The following is a 13,843-nucleotide window of genomic DNA, read 5'->3' on the forward strand; positions in this document are numbered from 1 at the left end:
TGCTCCCGGGCCGGAGCATTGTGCTGAGGGGGCCCCCTGGAGCTTGAGGCACCCCCCGCACCGCGGGGGATGCGGGGGCCTGTGTTACGCCCCTGCACAGGGGTTTCGTACCACTGAGGAGGTGTTGAAGGGACAGTTATGCAAAAAAAAAAATGCATTACTTATGGTCTGATATTACTAAAGACTACACTTTGGAAGCTTCATTTTATCCTAAAACTATTTGTGGTAGTCTGTCTTATAATGTGTGTAATGCAAGATTAAAACGATTTACATAATTCACAGTGCTTTCTGTCACAGGCTGTGACCTAGTAGCACTAAAAATACACAAGTCACTATTCTCCACTGCACCAACCAAATTTTATTTTGTGGCTCTCTGGTTACACACATACCTCTGCAGTGCATTAACTAATAGAGGTTTCATAATGTACTACAGTGCATTTTCAAATGATAAACAACTTTTTAAAATGTATTTTTCATTTAACCTACCCATTATTTATATGTAGCTACCTGATTGTGAAAGACCTAAAAAAAAAAATATATATGTTGGGACTGATTTATGAGAAGCTTGCCCTGCCAGAGCGTTACTTTATTTGAAGCTCCGGCAGCACAAGCGTATCAATCATATCTAACAGGTTACGCAATATCATCCTGCATGGCATCATAGACAAAGCAGCGTAAGTCGCTGCGATGCCTTACTCTATGTCAAGTAGGCATTCCATGGGCATTGCCAAGGCCGGACTGGCCGTAGCGGGCACCAGGCAATCCCCCGGTGGGCTGCACGGGTGAGGGTCGGTTTTGGGCCCATAGCTGCAAAATTGGCCCTGTAACAAAATCGGCCAAAAACCGGCCCTGGCAAAGAGCTCGGCAGCACCCCCAAACCCCTCCCCCTTGGGGGCGGTCGAGCACTTTGCCAGGACCGGTTGTGGCTCCCAGTCCGGCCCTGGGCATTGAAGTGGGTGTTTCCATGCAACATCCTTACACCCCCCCACCCCCCGTCCCAGTGGCCTTACGAGGAGAAATGTTTTCATTTCTTCTCATTTTTCCTCTTTCCATGTGTGCTGCATTCTGCATCACACATGGAAAGTGAAAAATACCTCTGAGATTTTTTTTGTGCAGGAAGGTGCCCCTTCCTGCACCATAGTAATCCTGCCTATGTTGGCGCTAGGCAGCAATTTTTGCGCATATCAGGGGGAAAGGATAGGAATGCCGCATATTTTAAGTAAGGTACATTCCTGCCCTTTTACATTGGCGGAGGGCAGCGCAGCAAGAAGACTTGCGGCGCTGCCCTACGCCAATTCCTCATAAATGAGACCCTTTGTTTTTAGCAACACCTATGGCCAAGCCCCCACGCTCACTGACCTTTGGTTTGCTAAACACTGTTTAATATCATTTCCCCACTGTAAAAATTATTTGCGTGGGAATTGGGGGCGTTTATGGTTGTCGATGGTTGTCAATGATGGAGATTACCAAGTTCTAGAAATTTTTGTCAGGAGGGGGTCCTTGTGCCTAAAAAGGTTTGACAGAGGGGTCTCGGCATCAAAAAGTTTGAAGACCTCTGTCCTAGAGTGAGAGCTTCTGCTCTCAGGAGACCCAGAACAAAAGTCTGCCAAGGAAGAGGGTGTAACACCCCCTCCCACAGGATGACCTGCCGATTAGCCATCCTTGGGCTGCAAACCTCAAAGGGATGCCGCCTTTGAAATGCGATCTGGTTGCACCTCACAGGAGAGAAAGTCAACCCCTTGGTCCAGGGCCCCCTCGGCACCTGGAATGGTTGGAAAATGTGAGTCAAGTCGGCGTTCCACCTCAAGGCTAGAACCACCCCTCAGGTCGGCTACTGTGAAGTGGACATTATTTTTCAGAAGTAGCCATCTTTGAGATGACCTATTTAGGAATTCTGGCACAGGGTTATGCTCACTTTAGGGAGCGTAGTGACCCCAACGGTCAGTAGCCCATTAGCTACTACCCTATACTCTACTGCTACCCCTACATTCATTATTCAGGGGTGCCCCTAGTACCAGAGGAACAGATCCTGATGACCTAAGGAGAGAGAGAACAACAAAGAGCCGTAAAAGCAGAGAGGAGAGATGAAGCAGCTGACCTGGTACCCGCCCTGCTGGCCAGTCTGCATTTCTTGTTGAAAACTGCACTAAAGTCAACTCATCCTGCAGCTGTTGACTCAAGAAACGTGGGAGGATTGCCTGCCTTCGATAAAGAACCAAGACCTCCTCTGGGACAGCCAATCTGTTCCCTGAATATCGCAGCAACTCAAAACCAAAGAACCACTAAAACTCCACACCTGAAGCCACCACTGCATCTGTCGCTCCAAGCCCGACGCATCGTGGGCCAACTGTATCATCAAGGCCCGCCTCAGTCCATCGTGGTTTCACCCCGCATGGACCCTCTGACGTCGCCTGCAGAGACTGCACGCAGGCCGCACCCCCTACCACGACTGATCTGGTAAGGAAAAACCCGACGCCTAAAGACACCTCTGCACCCTTCGCCCCTGGGTTGTGGAGAAGAGAACCAAAAGTGTCCCGACGTCCCTAAGCATCGTGAGGCCTGAGCACCCCTGTTGGTTCAGCCCAACTGTCCTCCTAGCCAGAGCCTGCAGCCTCTTTTCGTAGTGGCCGATCTCCATAGAAACCTATTGGTCTTCCGACGCTGGTTTGCACCCTGCACCCGGCCGCCCATGTGCAGCTGGTGCTGCCTTGGACCTTGCCTACCACTCACATTAATTCCTGGAGATTGGTCCCGTAAGTCGCTGTACTGTACCTGTTTGCAGAACCTTTTCTCCCTTCCATAGTATAACATTGCAGAACTCAAACATTGCAGTTTCCACTTTTTGAAGTAGAAAAAATGTATATTTAAAAACTTACTTACCTGAACGATTTTTCTCTAATGCCTAAACATATATAAAGATACTTGCTATTTTGATAAATTAGCGTGGATCTCCTTCTTGAGCCGTGTGCGTCATTTATTAATGAATGTGTGTATTTGCAAATGTCTTGCACTACTCTGTTTTAAGCCTACGGCTGCTCAACTATAGTACCCCCCTAGCAGAGAACTTTGGGATTGCTTATCAAGCCCCTGGACTCTTTGTGATGCATCAAAAATCTCATATACCGGGCAAAGAGCCAGCTTCCTATACCTCGTTACACAGAGGAGCTCGTTGGTGATTGAGTCACAGGCTGGTGATTTAGTCACAGGCTTGCGATTATGGCAAAATAATAATTCCCATTATTTGCCTTTTTGCATTTCAGTGGAACTGAGGCCTTCATCCCTCTTCAGAAAATTGAAGCACTACAAGTTGCATCCTTTTCAAAATTTAGTTTCCACTCTTTGGCACGCTTAGACAACAGAAGGTTGACTTCCTGCATCATGATTGTGAAGTGCTCCTCCGAAAGTCCCTCCAGTGTGTAAGGAATGCAAGATGGGGAGGAGATGAGGGTAGCCGCTTTGAACAATTTGTCTGTCTGACATGATGGATTTCTGGCCAGGGAGGAAATGCTGTATTCTGCCGCTTATCAACTAGGCAAGGGCTTAAGAGGGCAAACTAAAGCAGCTTGGTTGTCACTAAGGCAGGGACATAATTGGGGGATTGTTGCCCCTGTTGATTTTAATGCAATCTACTGGCGCCACTTCCACTGCCTTGAATGGACTGCGTCGTCGTTGTAGTACAGTTTGGGAGGGCTGATGTTATCTCTGAACTAGCCCCCTGGAACAGCATCTGAAGTGTCAGGTTTGAGGAGGATATTGTTTAACTGGTGTCAGTAACCCCAGAGATCCTGCAGTGGCACGACTGTTCTTGAATTGTTCGAACATAACAGCAGCTTTTTCTCTGAAGAGCATAGATCACTGAAGGACAAGCCAATTCGGCATGCCTTTTCAGTATGTCACTGGTGCCAACAGCTCAGCTGATAGTCTTTAGTGCCTTGTCTAGCTTGGAGCACATACTTGTCTGCATACTGACCATCATGTATCGCTTAGGCTAGTGAGGCCCTGAGATTCTCCAGGACTGCTCACAAGATATTACTAGTTATATCTCATTACAGGTGGGTATACCTACCCAAAAGACAAACTGCCTTTATTTGTTGTGGGGTTGACACCGGCCAGGAACACTCAAGGTGTGCCAGGACCGGTACAGATTCAGGAGACAACGGTGGAGTGTGATATTTATCATGAAGCCCTTGCACCTTCTTGCTAAATTTCAAATGGTGGAATGGGTTTGAGTCTTGGTCTTCTTACGTGTATGCCAGGACTTTGGGCTTACTGAAAGAATGAGTGGTCAGTGGACTTTTTTACAGGCGATCTTGTGACAGGGACGCAACCTAGAATGGGAACAGGACTTCTGCTTCAGCTGTGACCTCTTCTTATGCTCAGCAACAAAAGAGTTTAGCTTGTTGGTCCTTCATTGTCTTAGGGTGCACTAGGGCATACTTTTTGCATGCCTTAAGAGTTGTGGCCAGGGCCCAAGCACCATAGGCATACCTTGTGCAGGTCTGTGACAGACATTTGCTTCCTGAGTTTTCGGCATAGCTTGAACACTGTTTTTGGTGGAGACATCATTCTCTGGCACAATACGAAAATGTTTTTTTTCCCCTTTGGAGTGATCAGAAGACTGGAAGTGTAGCTCTGGATCTGCATCAAAGGTCACGGAAGTAAAGGAACTAACATCCACACGCACTGGTAGTGCTTATTTTCAATTACGGTGTGATGTGGAGTCATTACAGAGTCATATGGTGTCATCTACCAGCACATGGAAACACTGCTGGAAGAATTCTCAGGATACAATCTGGCACCTGGGGATATTCTAAAGGTGCAGAATCTGAGGTTGTAGATAGCCATCATAAATAAATGGAAAGCATCTGTCCTAGTACTTTTCAGTAAATCAGTGATAGGGCAAGACAGGATAAAGATAAAAAACTTACTGTTGCGGCTATCATCTTCATCATCATCATCATCATCCTCCTCTTCCTCCTCGTCCCGGTACAGGATGGGGCCTTCGGAGTCCGAATCACTGGCCTCCTCTTCCTCTTCTTCCTGCACTGCTGAAGGCAAGGGTATGGGAATGATTGTGACAGACAAGTTGTTTCCCATATGCACATGGGGCCCCGAGCTCGGCTCCGACTCGCTAGACAAATCTTCCTCTTCTTCCTCCTCCTCCTCATCAGGCCTGAAGAAATCGCACAGTTAGCTTAAAAAGAGGAGGTAAAGTGCATACACACTAGACTCATTCAAACAGAAAAGGTGAATAATAAAAGCTGGACAGTGGAGAGTGAAAAGTGAGAAATGTGATACAAAGCAAGAGGCAGTGAGAATTAAATAATGAGATGGTAAGAGGGAACGAAGAAAAATAAGAGGAAGAAGTGAGTGGTTATGAAGAACTAGAAGAGAACAGAGAAAATAAAACTGTAATGCCCTAAAAGAGAACAGGCGAGAAAGAAAAATAAACAGAACATGAAGGCAAAGAAAAAGAAGTGAAACTACTGGAAAGGGAAGTTCAAAGAAGAACAGCAGCACAGGAAAAGAAGGTAAGACGGGAGAGAACAAAAGATCTTGATAAAGAAATTAGGGGAAATGGGGGTAAGAAGGAAAAAAAGTATAAGGGTCGAAGGAAGGGCGAAACTAAGGGAGATAACCAAGCAAGAAGAGTGAGGCAGACAGGATACAGTCTAAGAGAAAGTAACTGGCGAATGGGGAGAAGCAGGGATTCAGAAGAGGTGACTGGAAGAGCAGAAGTGTGAGGAGGGCAGGGTTTCAGCATTGGGGGATGAAGTAGTGGGGAATTAGGAGTGGGGGAGGGCAGGGAGAGTGATGCGCTAGGACTGTGGGTGGGCAAGTTTCAAGAGTAGATACTGCAGTACTCACACTTTGAGCAGCTCAATGGTCACCGGCAGTGAGTGGATCCTTCCTCCAGAAGAGCTGTCCTCACTCACACTGTCCTGGGGCTCAAACAATAGCGAGTGAGCCCTGTGTGTTCCCTCTGGGGTCATGGGTTGTGGGCTAGTGAGGGCCTGCTGAATCCGAATGTGCAGTGGTATCTGGGAAAGCCGAGAGGGTGCCTGAGGTTCTCCACTCTCTGAACCAGCCCTTCCTGTAAGCTCACGCACCGGCAGACTCTCCTCAGGAGGCTCTACAGCAACCTGTGGCTCCAAGATGAGAGGTATGGGGGGCTGGTACCGAGGAGCAGGGTGACGTGGAGGGTTAGGTGGGATATGAGTGGGCAGAGGAGGGGATGGAGATGAGTGGTTTTGAGCTGGCTCCACAGATACCGGCCGATTGGTCCTTTCACGTGGGTTGACTGGTGCTTTTGGCCCAGCAGATAGCTCAGAGACAGAGTTCGGAGGCACATTCTTCTTGGGCACCAATGGCGGGGACTGCTTAGCATTTACAGACACAAGTGTGTTTCCCCCAGCCACCTGGGTCAACTCAGCTGAAACGAAAGAGAATGGTAATAAAAGAATAGCTGTATATTCAGATGCTTACATACTACAGTCATGGTCATTATAAATCTCTCTCCAGATTTCAATACAATGCAAGATTTAATATCAAGAGACAATAAATCATTTACTGTTAAGGAAGGGACTCCAGTTCGGTTCCTTCTAGACCTTTCCTGCTAAAAAAGCTTCTGCTCCCATTCTATTCAGAACCAAGAGACTATGTAACAAAGGAAACATAAGGAAAATTGGGGCTCCAAATTCCAGCATGCATTGGGCTTAAACATGGAAGAATGTTTACTTGTAGTCAGTATGCCATGGGCAGCACCTCTTTACCTAAAGATATTTCACAGAACTGCACTGAGGATCTCAAAGACTTTGAATGATCCATGCACATTGCAGACCTATCTCACGGCATTTAGTCCCGCTTTACCCCATTATTTATTTAGCTTCAGACACCAGCTGGTCCAGCTCTGCTGCACAATCTGTTGGTCTAATCTTAAAAAGAGGAATGCAATCTGATGATTGGGCGTATATGCATGAGTTCCTATCTTTCCCTGCCCGCATGAGTGATGTGCATCACTTTGTTCTTCTATGGCTGTGATGTGAGACTTAATATCAAAGCTCACTTGCAAATACGTCTACTCTGTCACGCAAAAAACAAGCATTTGCAATGCAATAGGTCTCGCAATTGCGAGAGTTAGAGCTATTGGCGTTGTCAATGGCAAGGTCTTTTACGATTGTGTTTTGATTTGGAATAGAGTGGATTTTTGTGGTGTGGAGTGGAATTATGTGGGTTGGATTGGACTTGTTAGTTGTGGGACTGTGTGGTGTGGGACTGTGTAGTGGAATTATGTGTCATGGTGTGCAGTAGAACAGTGGATAGTAATTATGTGGTATTGAGTATTGGAATTATGTGGAGTGGCATTGTGAGAGTGTAATTATGTAGAATGGTGGTAAGTGTATGCGAATGAAGAGAGATTTCTATGGGGCAAACTTAGCTACAAAGTAAGTACACCTGTTTGCCAGACAGAGGGGGTTCACTAGACTTATTACTGCCTCACAACGGTACCTTTTAGGTATGTGTTCTATAGAAGGGACCTACAGTTAGAAAGCAGTGATTTACAGTCAAAACTTTTATTTCGGTAAAATACCATAAAAAGACATAAATACATAAATACATTAAAAAACATGATTAAATAACATTGTATAGAGTGAAATCCATTAAAACATTAAAACAGTTCCATAGAACAAACACCATAAAAACAAGATCTGTTCCACGAAACGGGAAAAAAGTTAGAATTGATCCAGGGCCAGTAATATACACATATACCTCAAAGTACTATGATGATGAACAGGGTAGTACTGACTCAGGGGGCTGAGTAGCAGAAGACAAAAATTTGGACCTGGCGAACCACATTGAGAGGAGAAATTTAGCCATTGCAAACACTACCAAAGGGGTGGTGTCATATTTCAGAATTCTGAACACCTCCTTGTAGTCCCTAAGGCCCCTAGACTTGCATAGCTGGATGATCCATTTTTTTCGTGCAATATTGTATAAGGGGCAAAAGAGAACAACATGCAACTCTGTTTCGCGAATGGCAGAGCATAGGGGGCAAGAGCTAACGGGGTTTGCAACGTTAGACCATCTATGGGTGAAATCTCTCAGTGGAAGGGAGCCGTGTCTAAGCTGTATATAAAGTTTCTTAGCCAGAGGAGGTTGGATCACGTCTAGGAAGACTTCAAATTGGGGGCTGCACTTAATATCCAGAAAGGTATCAGTGAGCCTGCCCAGGGAGGAATGGAGTAAGATACCCTTCCTAAAGGATTTCAAAACCTCCCTCAATAAGTTCTTCGAGATTGTACGGCAGGTCACTTCCGGTGCAGACCATAAATTCCTCATCCCTATTAGGTTGCAAAGGTTTTTTATGTGGGCAAGCCAGGGGATCTTATCCGAATTACCCCTTGCCAAAATGTCACCGAGATCGAGCCTATAGCTTTCCAACTCGGGCGTTGACCAAAGACGCCTCCAGAACTGAAGAGGACGATTCAGGGCAATCTCTTCTATGGAAATCAAACCTAGATCCCATCTCAGAGGGATTAGTGGGGTGCTGACAGGTAAATTCAGCAGTCTCCTAATAAAGGAATTCTCAATAGATGAGAGGGAGGCGGGGGTGGAATATCCCCATAATTCAGCACCATAAAGTGCTCCTCCTCTGGCTTGTGATTTGTAGATTTCCATCGGGGGGCCCAGAGGTTTGCACGAAGAATTATTAAACACCTTCAGGATACCCCCCACTGATTGGGCTAGTCTCAAATTAGCCTTTGCCAAATGGGATCCCCAATTCATTTTATCATTAAGGGTCACCCCCAAATAGTCAAACGTGGCAACCCTATCCAATTCAATCTCTCCTAGTTTGGGGTGGGGGCAATTAAGTGAATTGGAACCAAACACCATAAATTTGGTCTTAGAAAGGTTCAGTTCCAGATCCCTGATTTTACAAAACGAGCAAAAGGCCTCTAATGTACGCTGTATGCCCATGTAAGATTGAGATAACAAGAGCGTATCATCAGCGAACATCAGGGCCGGGACCTTACGTCCCGCCAAAACAGGGGAGTCCAGGTTAGCGGAGCGCAAAAGGTACTCAATCAGCCCATTAATGAAGAGGGAGAAAAGGGTGGGGGCCAGGACACAGCCCTGCCTCACACCCTTCTCTACCGGGAAAGGCCAAGAAAGTTCCCCGCCTCTCCCATATCTCACCCTTGCATAGGTGCCTAGGTGGAGACGTTTGAATAAGTGGCAAAGATAGGGAGGGGCACCCATCTCTAGCAAAATGGCCCAAAGTTTTTCCCTTTGCACCATATCAAAAGCGGACCGAAGGTCCACAAAGATCAAATACAAATTACCGGCACCCATGCTGACTGTTTTCCAATAGATCAAAAGTAATCTAAATAATTGATCAATAGTAGAAACCTTAGCTCGGAATCCCGCCTGTAGGGAGGTTAGAATGTGTTGGTCCTCTATCCAGAACTGCAGTCTGGATAATAGGACTCGGGCAAACAGCTTCTGAAGGACGTCAATCAGGCTTATGGGGCGGTAATTGGCTGGGTCCAATGGGGAAGATTTTTTATGGATGGGAATAATTTCTGCACCCAGCCAGGTGTCCGGGATCCTAAGGCCCTGCAAAATAGCATTAAAATATACACATATATAAGGTGCCCAGATTTTTACATCACTTCGGTAGAGGTCACCGGGGATCTTGTCGAGCCCTGGAGCTTTCCCCACCGAAAGGGAATTGAGGGCCAATTCAATCTCTGAGAGAGAAAAGAGGCTAGACTCAGTTTCTACCTGGCTCAGCAAGTCCATTGCAGTATCGATCTGTAAGAGGCCTGCAACGTTGCTAGCCGGAGGGTTACTGGCCGAGAAGAGGGGTTGGAAATGGGCGAGCCAGACCTCCTCACTAAGATTAGGAATAAATGCTGGGGAGCTGGCTCCCGAGCCCGATCGAACAATGTTCCAAAACGCCCTCGAATCACGGTCAGCTAGAGCTTGGAGTAAATTTTGCCACCTTAGATCCTCCCACTCGGCTTTTGCTTCCTTGATCAGGTCTTTATAGGTGGCCCTGGCTGCCCGGATACTGGACAGCGTGCCCTCTTTCACTTCTATTAGCAGGGCAGACTTAGCCCGCCTACAGGTACCATTGAACCAATGCTCGGGCCTAAGGGGCCTTGGTTTTGAGACCATGGGGTTGTAGGAGAAGAAGCTAGCCAAACTACCAAGAAAATCCTTGTGAATAGTCTGGAGTTAAAAAAAGCGGGACTGCGGAATATCCCCAGCAGGACTCAAAAGATGGAGGACTGCTTCCAGAGAGCAGGTCACAGCACTATATAAATCAGCCAACTTTAGATCGTCAGTCGCAACCCTTTCCCACCTGATCCGTCTGCCACCTGCCACTAGGACCAAATTCTCATTATGTAATGGAGATTGGGGCCTAGAGGATTCACTACCACCTAGATTGTTAATCAGTTCCAGAGACAATAGGTTGTGATCGCTGTCGGCCCTTGGGATAATAGAAAAAGAGGCCAAATGGCCCCAGAATTCTACATTCACCAGAACATAGTCAATGGACGAACAGCTCCCAGCTCTGTTAAAGGTAAAAGACCCCGGAGCGTCCGGGCAGAGTCTGCCATTGCAGGCCCGCAAGGAGTGTGCAATGGTAAGCCTATTAATCTCGAGGGCAAGGGGGGAGAGACGTTTGGCCGGGTAGGAAATGAGATCAGGGATTAAATAAATTTCGTCCTCCTCACAGGTGGTGGAAGGAATCCCTGGGAGAGGTTCGAAGTGGCAATTGAGATCTGCTCCAATTAGTTTATGGGACGCCTGTGGAAGAGAATGTAGAACATTATCCAGGGCGCCCAGAATCGTCAAACCTAACTGAACCGGCTGGGGGCGCAAGTACACATTTATAACTGCTAGTGAATAGCTAGCAGGAAAAGTTAGTAGGAGGCATAGAATATCAGGGGACTTTGAATCCAGTGGCTTTACTGAACACCCCAGGTGTGTTGCAACCCAAACAGCTAGACCCCCTGAAGGTCTCCCACGCAACCCCTGAACTGCTGGGGCTGCAAAAGATGCGTAACCCACCCTCCGAGGTATAGACCGTAGCCAGGTTTCTTGAAATATACAGATGTCATATTTGTCCATTAACTCTCCCCACTCGGGATCAGAGAGTTTGGACTCTAAACCGGCCACATTCCAGGACCCAACTAATGGTTTCCGGAATGATATACAAGGTGGACTGTCAACCGGAGGGGTGGGAGAAGGGGGGCTGTGGGAAGCAGAATGGACAAGGGGGTTCGACCCTAAATAGCCCACTGGTAGACTGGGAGACAGGGACGGAGGAGAAAGGGGCTCGGGGCCATTCACCGATCCCGGGGCAACCAAGGGCGCCATCGTCATTATATCATAAACATCCTCAGCCTGGCTCCCCCCCACGGGCGTCAACTCTCCCTTGTAAGGACTCGGTTGTGGTGGTCAGTCCACCGCATTTAGCGCACCAAAACGGTTTTCAACCGGGATGTTAAAATACGAAATGTGTGGGGCCTGGTGGAAGTAAGGTAAATCAGCTGGGACCAGAGTGTTGGAAATGGAATAAAAATACCCCAAATGCAATGCCTCAATAGCACCCCTTCTGTACTGCCCTCCCTGCATCAGAATGTAATCTACTACTCTGGGGTCCCTAAAGTTAATCAAGACACAGTCCCCCCCCTATGTCTTTTGAGCGGGTCCCTAGCCAGTTAACCCTCCGAACGTGAAGGATCTCCCCTATCCCTACTCCCTTCAAAGGTCTATTTTTGGACAGCCAGTGGATAACTTTATTTTTTAGTTCAAGATAGGATTCCCCCCTTCCATTCATTACCGATGGAACTCCCGTGAGCACAATCACATAAGGTGCTGCCTCCGGAGGAAGCTGGACCAGAAGATGAGAATCATCCAAGCTCCGGAGGGGTCGGTCCCCCCCCTCAGGTAGGCGGGAACCAGCCCCGTCTGTGTTCCGAGAAACTAAATCCCTGCAGTGGGTTGGCAACTCATGGGTTGGAACAACAGTAGGGACTCGGGGCACAGTCAGGGACAAATGAGGTCCAGCGTTGAGGGAGGGGGCAGTTGAATGCACCATAGGAGGCTGGCCCAGATCCGTGGACACCTGGGTCGGGGGTAAAGGTGGTTGAGAAAGGGGGGTAGAATTAGATAGATTTACTTGAAGACTAGCACCCTCCGAACTGCCCAAATTGGACTTAGGGTCCTGGATAGGCTGCTTCTTCCCAAAACCTTTAGAGTTAACTAGGGAAACCAACCTGTCAATTTTGGATGACAGGGATTTAGCCAGGAGGTTTAGAGACTGATCTATGTGTGACTGGAGATCAATTAAAAGAGTAGTCGCCCAGGTCGGAGGGATAGAAGTAGGGGGGCGAAGGATCGGGGCCGAAGGGGGAGAGCTATCTGGAACAGGGGCTGGTAAAAATCTCCTTTTTCTTAATTTCTGTTTTTTTTGTTTTTTTCCTTGGCTTAACCTGCTTTATAGGGGCCACAATAGAAACAAAGGAGGATGATGATAACCCCTCTTCCACTAGCGCTGGCTCATCTATTTGAGCCTGAGCGCACGGTAATTGTGTGAATGAGGGCAGCATAGAAGACATGGCATCAGGATCCACCTGGTAAGAAGAATAATCAGACAAACCATCTAGGGGGGGGGGCATATTGAATGCCGGTGTAATCGACAGCCGTTTTTCTGTGTTTTCAATGGCTGTAGCCACCACCCCAATTGTCTTTTGCAGCATCTTGTCAATCGCTGTAAGACTCGGGAACTGAGAGGTAGAGTTCGCCAGTTGTCTAGTCATCGGACGACTAGCTGTAAGTTTGGAGTGCTTCCCCATGATTCTAGTGTGCCCACGACAATAAGCAATGAAAACCTTATGGCACAAATCGGTAAAATCCAACAATAAAAAGGAGCACACTCTACACCAAAAAGAATGACTGACTGGAATAAGAACAATAGCAATAGCCAGTGAGAGTTCAAACACTACTGAACCGGGGAGCAAAGCTTAGAGGGGCGGCCCAGCCCGGCCTCCTCCGGCCCGGACGGCCACAGACGGTCCCGCCCTTGTCCCGGGCTTAGCCCGGCGACGCCCGCGCGCGTCCCGCGACGCGGAGAGAGCCGTGCACTTTTAAGCGCCTCCGGGCGCGTTTGGCGGCGTCAGCGGCCGCAAGGTAGACTGGGGGCTGTAGTCTCCCCCCGCGCTCGACCGCGATGTAAAGTAGCGGTGGCGGGGGAGACACGGAGCAGAAGGGAGCCCAGGAGCTGCAGCGTCGATGACGGAATGCAGCAGCAGCAGCGGTATCCTCAGCAGGTAGGCAGGAGTCTTCCCGGTTGTATTACCCGCTCCCCCGAGGGAGCCGTGCACTTTTAAGCGCCTCCGGGCGCGTTTGGCGGCGTCAGCGGCCGCAAGGTAGACTGGGGGCTGTAGTCTCCCCCCGCGCTCGACCGCGATGTAAAGTAGCGGTGGCGGGGGAGACACGGAGCAGAAGGGAGCCCAGGAGCTGCAGCGTCGATGACGGAATGCAGCAGCAGCAGCGGTATCCTCAGCAGGTAGGCAGGAGTCTTCCCGGTTGTATTACCCGCTCCCCCGAGGGAGCCGTGCACTTTTAAGCGCCTCCGGGCGCGTTTGGCGGCGTCAGCGGCCGCAAGGTAGACTGGGGGCTGTAGTCTCCCCCCGCGCTCGACCGCGATGTAAAGTAGCGGTGGCGGGGGAGACACGGAGCAGAAGGGAGCCCAGGAGCTGCAGCGTCGATGACGGAATGCAGCAGCAGCAGCGGTATCCTCAGCAGGTAGGCAGGAGTCTTCCCG

The 13,843-nt window shown here is 48.5% G+C and overlaps 1 protein-coding gene across 5 annotated transcripts in view; it reads right to left on the minus strand.

The window, feature by feature from the left end:
- Positions 1 to 13,843, minus strand: part of PHACTR4 (phosphatase and actin regulator 4) — a 464,595-nt gene that overhangs the window by 110,884 nt on the left and 339,868 nt on the right. For all 5 annotated transcript variants that reach the window (XM_085647671.1, XM_085647667.1, XM_085647669.1 and 2 more), the window contains 2 exons: positions 5,869 to 6,433; positions 4,929 to 5,173 (listed from right to left, as the gene is read on the minus strand). In XM_085647671.1, coding sequence (XP_085503797.1) covers positions 4,929 to 5,173; positions 5,869 to 6,433 — 810 coding nt within the window. The remainder of the gene's footprint in view (positions 1 to 4,928; positions 5,174 to 5,868; positions 6,434 to 13,843) is intronic.

This window comes from Triturus cristatus, chromosome 3_2, assembly GCF_964204655.1.
Source record: "Triturus cristatus chromosome 3_2, aTriCri1.1, whole genome shotgun sequence".
Lineage (NCBI taxonomy): Eukaryota > Metazoa > Chordata > Amphibia > Caudata > Salamandridae > Triturus > Triturus cristatus.